This window comes from Salvelinus fontinalis, chromosome 12 (genome assembly GCF_029448725.1).
Source record: "Salvelinus fontinalis isolate EN_2023a chromosome 12, ASM2944872v1, whole genome shotgun sequence".
Classification (NCBI taxonomy): Eukaryota; Metazoa; Chordata; class Actinopteri; order Salmoniformes; family Salmonidae; genus Salvelinus; species Salvelinus fontinalis.
In genome coordinates this window covers 904,650-911,824 of record NC_074676.1, presented here as the reverse complement: position 1 = coordinate 911,824, position 7,175 = coordinate 904,650, and the positions used below count along the sequence as shown (strand labels likewise).

At 40.6% G+C, this 7,175-nt stretch overlaps 1 protein-coding gene across 1 annotated transcript; it reads left to right on the top strand.

Moving 5' to 3' along the window:
• The first annotated feature begins 2,227 nt into the window (after window positions 1-2,227).
• Window positions 2,228-5,394, top strand: LOC129866596 (uncharacterized). Its single transcript, XM_055939345.1, has 2 exons — window positions 2,228-3,927; window positions 4,524-5,394. The coding sequence occupies exons 1-2, from the start codon at window positions 3,743-3,745 to the stop codon at window positions 5,101-5,103; spliced, it is 765 nt and encodes a 254-aa protein (XP_055795320.1). The 5' UTR covers window positions 2,228-3,742; the 3' UTR covers window positions 5,104-5,394.
• Window positions 5,395-7,175: the final 1,781 nt, after the last annotated feature.

Genomic DNA, 7,175 nt, shown 5'->3' with positions numbered 1-7,175 from the left:
TTGAAAAAGGACCCCTTGTCCAACATTCTGATGAAAGATCAGCAAAAGTAAGAAACATTTTATGATGCTATTTCATATATCTGTCGAACTGTGTACTAGTCGTGGGCGGCCAACGTTTTGGCTACTCTAAGCTATACCGAAGCTGCATAACGTAATGAAGTTATTTTTAGAATTCTAACACTGTGATTTCATTAATAACTAATGGATCTATCATTTCCTATACAACATGTATTTTTTAGTTATGTTTATGAAAAACTATTTGGTCAGAATATGTGTGTCAGAAAAAGTGTCAGTAAAATATCCGAACGTTGTGGGAAATAGTAGCTACGTTAGCATAATGGGTAATTACTGATTTCAGCTCTAAATATGCACATTTTTGAACAAAACATAAGTGTATGTTTAACCTGTCTAGGATCAGCGTGGCGCTAGCGGCACACCCCCCCCCCCCCCACTGAAAAACCAGTGCCGCGAAATTCAAAAAAAATATTTTTTTAAAATATTTAACTTTCACACATTAAAGTCCAATACAGCTAATGAAAGACACAGATCTTATGAATCCAGTCAACATTTCCGATTTTTAAAATGTTTTACAGGGAAGACACAATATGTAAAGATGTACATCTATTACCTAAAAACACATTAGCATATTCCACCATCTTTTATTTGTCCACCAACACCAGTAGCCATCACCAATTCGGCTAAACTAAGATATTTATAGCCCCTAACCAACAAAAAAACTCATTACATGACAGTCTGATAACATATTTATGGTATGGGATAGGTTTTGTTAGAAAAAAGTGCATATTTCAGGTAGATGGCATAGTTTACAATTGCACCCACCATCACAAATGGACTAGAATAATTACAATGAGCAACGTGTTTACCTAACTACTAATCATCAAACATTTCGTAAAAATACACAGCATACACGAATCGAAAGACACAGATCCTGTGAATACAGACAATATTTCAGATTTTCTAAGTGTCTTACAGCGAAAACACAATAAATCGTTATATTAGCTTAGCACATAGCAATTAGCAGCCCAGCATTGATTCTAGCCAAAGTGAGCGATAAAAGTCAACATCGCCAAAAGATATTAATTTTTTCACTAACCTTCTCAGAATTCTTCCGATGACACTCCTGTAACATCACATTACAACATGCATATACAGTTTGATCGAAAATGTTTATATTTAGCCACCAAAATCATGGTTAGACAATGTGAAATGTAGACAAGCTGGTAAAGAAAACGTCCTTGCGCCACTTAGACAGTGATCTACTCTTATACATAAATACTCATAAACGTGACTAAAAAATATAGGGTGGACAGGGATTGATAGACAATTTAATTCTTAATACAATTGCGTTATTACATTTTTTAATTTATCCTTACTTTTCAATACAGTTTGCGCCAAGCGAAGCTACGTCAAAAAACATGGCGTCCTAAGCCACTAAAATGTTTCGACAGAAACACGATTTATCATAATAAAAATGTCCTACCTTGAGCTGTTCTTCCATCAGTATCTTGGGCAAAGGATCCTTTCTTGGGAGAAATCGTCTTTTGGTGGAAAGCTGTCCTCTTGCCATGTGGAAATGTCAACTACGTTCGGGATGAACTGAAAAGCGTGCCCAACTTTTCACATCGTTGCAAAAATAAATGTCCCAAAATCGCACTAAACGGATATAAATTGCTATAAAACGCTTTAAATTAACTACTTTGTGATGTTTGTAACTCCTATAACGAGTGAAAAGATGACCGGAGAAATATAACAGGCTAAACTAACGCTTGGAACAGGAGAGGGTCGGTGTCTTCCACGCGCGTTACGCAGCAAGAAAAGACTTGCTAGCTAAAGGTTTTTTTCATTTGTAGGGCCTGTGAATGAGCAATCGAGCCCGTTGGAATCGTCATCACGTAAAGGCATCCAGGGGAAGACGTAAGAAGTGTCCGTATAGTCATAGCAACGACAGAGCCCTTTTAAATGACTTCAGAAAAGTGGCCAACGTTTCTCAAATCTGACTCCATGTCAGGGAAATTGCTGTAGAATGGGCTCTGTTCCACTTAGAGACAAAATTTCAACTCCTATAGAAACTATAGACTGTTTTCTATCCAATAATAATAATAATATGCATATTGTACGATCAAGGATTTTGTGGGAAGCCGTTTAAAAAATTAGCCACATTAGCATAAATAGTCTAAACAGCGCCCCCATCCCCAACAGGATAACCTGATGTTATAGGACTGTCATCTGAGGAAGAAAATCAAGGTTAGTCAAAAATGATATATCTTTTGCCTGTTTGTTACGATCGCTTACTTTTGCTACTGGGAAATTGCTTGTGTTTCTGGCTATTGTGGCTACGCTAATATAACGCTATATTGTGTTTTCGCTGTAAAACACTTGATAAATCGGAAATATTGTCTGGAATCACAAGATGCCTGTCTTTCAATTGCTGTACACTATGTATTTTTCAGAAATGTTTTATGATGAGTAATTAGGTATTTGACGTTGGTGTCTGTAAATATTATGGCTGCTTTCGGTGCAATTTCTGACTGTAGCTGCAATGTAAACTATGATTTATATCTGAAATATGCACATTTTTCGAACAAAACATATGCTATACAATAAATATGTTATCAGACTGTCATCTGATGAGGTTGTTTCTTGGTTAGTGGCTATTTATATCTTTATTTGGTCGAATTTGTGATAGCTACTGATGGAGTAAAAAACTGGTGGAGTAAAAAAAGTGGTGTCTTTTGCTAACGTGGTTAGCTAATAGATTTACATATTTTGTCTTCCCTGTAAAACATTTTAAAAATCGGACATGTTGGCTGGATTCACGAGATGTGTACCTTTCATATGCTGTATTGGACTTGTTAACTTCTACCGAGTACCGATTCCGGGTCCGGGCTTGAAAATAGACAACTTACGGTGATCGCCACAAATAGTCATATTAAACATTCCTGAAAATAAAAGTGTCTCACATGCTTCAAAAGCCTCGAATCTTGCGAATCTAACTGCGTTGTCAGATTTAAAAAATGATTTACTGCGAAAGAATAGGATGCGATTATCTGAGCTCAGCGCTCCATAAATAAATACCTTTCCAACCAGCACAAGCGTAACAGTATAACAGATTGCATTGAAACAAATGGCTTACCTGTGGAAAATCTTCTCTGTTTGCAATCCCAAGGCTCATTGTTACACACTGAATGGTCTTTTGTTCGGTTAAATCCATTTTTTATAGCCTAACACGAGGCATTTTGTGAACGCTTATGTCGTTGAATTTCATGTCATAAAATTTTGGGCGAAACATCCGACCTGAATACACTGACTAAACCTGACGTTATCCAGTCATGTTTGGTTTCCTTGAAATCAACAGTTTGTTTGTAACACAACCAAACTTGATGGGTCATTTTGCGGGACGGATTGATCTGAAAAAAAACGATTGCAAGACAACGACCTCCGACCTCATTTAGGCACCAATCGGAGGACCACTGTCTCTTTGATTGACTGTATTTTAACCCAATTACAACTCACCGTCTTGAAATCTAGCTGGTTAGATAGCCAATGAACAGAGCTAAATGGCACTATCAAATGGTCATTTGTTTGGAGACGAACTCACACGGAGAACGTGTGCGCCACAGCAGTCTTTGCATTTCGCATTTCAACGAGGAAGGACTGAAAGTTATTACGCACAGCGGTATTTCGGCAACGTGCATCTACAACTCTATTTTCATCGAAAATCATGGCTAATAAGTCTGGGAAAGCTAAGTCCAAGACTAGATATAGCAATGTAGAGGCAATTTTAGAAGAACTTCATCGTGATACAGATACAGAAATGTTCTCTGAGGACGAATCTGTGGGAGATGCGTCTTATGATTCTGAAACGGAGGCATATTTCTTGGAAGGAGAGGATATCGTTTTGGATTGGTAAGTTCTTGTCATGCTAATGTTGTTTGTAATATAAAATGTTATTTGTGATAGATTTTACGTTTTAGTTGCAATATATGCAAATGTGTAGCATACACGTGGGTATTCATTGGAGGGTATGCTTGTATAGCATGTAGCATGTGTACTGTACTTTGACAATTGTATGGTAGCATTGCCACATATATGATTTGAAACCAGTGTTTGTTCTATTCCCTGTTCTCTCTCTCTAAATAAACATGCATTTCTGTAGAATGTAGAAGCCAGCACAACCATCTAGCCAGCATGTGTACTGTACTTTGACAATTGTATGGTAGCATGGCCACATATATGATTTGAAACCAGTGTTTGTTCTATTCCCTGTTCTCTCTCTCTAAATAAACATGTATTTCTGTAGAATGTAGAAGCCAGCACAACCATCTAGCCAGCATGTGTACTGTACTTTGACAATTGTATGGTAGCATGGCCACATATATGATTTGAAACCAGTGTTTGTTCTATTCCCTGTTCTCTCTCTATATATATAAATAAAAATGCATATGTTTATTATACCTGTTGATACAGGGCTCATATGTCTAACTGAAATTTTTGATTCACAGTGGCACTGATTCCGACTGGGAGCCCCCAGCACCGCCCCCAGCGCCAACTTGTTCTTCCAGCCGGACCCCTGCTGTCTCTGGGCCATCTACCGGTGTGAAGGCACCGACAAAGAGGCGGAAGAAGGGCATTGGCACACTGTCCTGGAAGTTGATGTGGAGCCACCCCAGCCAACTTTCCGACCGAAAAGGGAGCCTGGACCTCAGGACTTTCTTCTATCATTTCGTCGACATTGCAGTTGTGAATGCATTCATCCTACACAAGGAAATGGCTAAGAGATGTGGAAAGCCCTTCCTCACACAGAAAGCCTTCAGAGAGCAGCTCATCAAGGAGCTTGCTGGCTACAGCACCACTGCACCAAGCCCTGTTCCTTCTGCACCTGCCACAAGTGTTCATCTGCCCAGATATATTTGTGCAGACATGGATGTGCCTAAGGGCCAAAGGGGCACAGCATGGAGGCGTTGCTGTGTTGTTTGTAAGATGAAGTCGCCCATCACATGCACCACATGCGCGGTGACCCTTTGCTTTACATCAGAAAGAGACTGCTATGGCATCTGGCATCGACAGCAGAATATTGTGTAGAGCTTTGGCAAAGTGGGTGGGGTTATGTTATATCTGGAGTACTGTTCCTGTCTTATCCTGTGTGAATTTAAGTATGCTCTCTCTTTCTCTCCTTCTTTCTCTGAGAACCTGAGCCCCAGGACCATGCGTCAGGACCCCCTGGCATGATGACTCCTTGCTGTCCCCAGTCCACCCGACCTTGCTGCTGTTCCAGTTTCACCTGTTCTGCCTGCGGCTATGGAACCCAACCTAAACTGTTCATTTTTACTCTTGAGGTGCTGTCCTGTTGCACCCTCTACAACCACTGCGATATCTACCGGCACAGCCAGAAGAGGACTGGCCACCCCTCAGAGCCTGGTTCCTCTCTAGGTTTCTTCCTAGGTTTTGGCCTTTCTAGGGAGTTTTTCCTAGCCAAGTGCTGTTGTCTTCTTATGTTTTACCCTGAAATTGTTCCCATATTCATATCTAGATGTTAGTTTTATCTTGTTCATTTTGATTATGATGTTACAACAATTAAAATGAAAAAACGTATGTTTTTTTTCATTGTATTATCAAAACCAGGTCTATTGTGTTATATTCTCCTACATTCAATTTACATTTACACAAACTTCAGAGTGTTTTCTTTCAAATGGTACCAAGATTATGCATATCCTTGCTCCTGGGCCTGAGCTACAGACAGTTAGATTTGGGTATGTCTTCAGGCGGAAATTGAAAGGGGGGGGTATGCCCAAGAGGTTAATAAGTGAAAGTTAAATATTTAAAAAAATATATCTTTCGAATTTCGCGCACTGCACTTGAAGTGGCTGTTGTCATTAATGTACCGACGTTGGGCTTGCACGCCAAACAGGTTAAGACAGTGTCCAAAGAAGGGCCAGAAGTATACAGAATGGCGTCGTCTGCGTAGAGGTGTATCAGAGACTAACCAGCAGCAAGAGCGACATCATTGATGTATACAGAGAAGAGAGTCGGTCCAAGAATTGAACCCTGTGGCACCCCCATAGACTGCCAGAGGCCCGGACAACAGACCCTCCGATTTGACACACTGAACTCTATCAGCGAAGTAGTTGGTGAACCAAGCGAGGCAATCATTTGAGAGACCAAGGCTGTCGAGTCTGCCGATGAGGATGTGGTGATTGACAGAGTCGAAAGCCTTGGCCAGGTCAATGAATACGGCTGCACACTATTGTTTCTTATCAATGGCGGTTAAGATATCGTTTAGGACCTTGAGCGTGGCTGAGGTGCACCCATGACCAGCTCTGGAACCAGATTGCATAGCGGAGAAGGTATGGTGGGATTCGAAATGGTTGGTAATCTGTTTGTTGACTTGGCTTTTGAAGACCTTAGAAAGGCAGGGTAGGATAGATATAGGTCTCTAGCAGTTTGGGTCAAGAGTGTTCCCCCTTTGAAGAGGGGGATGACCGCAGCTACTTTCCAATCTTTGGGAATCTCAGACGACACGAAAGAGAGGTAGAACAGGCTAGTAATAGGGGTGGCAACAATTTCAGCAGATAATTTTAGAAAGAAAGGGTCCAGATTATCTAGCCCGACTGATTTGTAGGGGTCCAGATTTTGCAGCTCTTTCAGAACATCAGCTGACTGGATTTGGGAGAGGGAGAAATGGGGAAGGCTTGGGCGAGTAGCTGTGGTGGGTGCAGTGCTGTTGACCGGGGTAGGGGTAGCCAGGTGGAAAGCATGGCAATCCGTAGAAAAATGCTTATTGAAATTCTCAATTATAGTGGATTTATCGGTGGTGACAGTGTTTCCTATCTTCAGTGCAGTGGACAGCTGGGAGGAGATATTCTTATTCTCCATGGACTTTACAGTGTCCCAGAACTTTTTTGAGTTTGTGTTGCAGGAAGCAAATTACTTACAAGGATTCCTAAATCATTGCTAAGAATAATGAAAATGACTGCAGTTTCTACTGGTCATTGTTTTCAGGCTGGTTGTATAGGTGCTAGCTAGGTACCAAGCTAAAGCTAGCTACCCCAGAAGTTGCGGTCGAACAAATAATGCTTTATTACCAATGCGGTATTGTAAACACATTGTTCGTGGCCGGCGTTTGCAGACTTTTTTTTGTAGAGCTTTGACAGTGC

What these genes read in the sequence shown, in the direction of transcription:
- LOC129866596 (XM_055939345.1), top strand. Translation starts at nt 3,743, where the DNA reads ATGGCTAATAAGTCTGGGAAAGCTAAGTCCAAGACTAGATATAGCAAT. An exon ending in GAGGATATCGTTTTGGATTG is followed by an intron (nt 3,928 to 4,523) that starts GTAAGTTCTTGT and finishes TTTGATTCACAG; the next exon opens with TGGCACTGATTCCGACTGGG.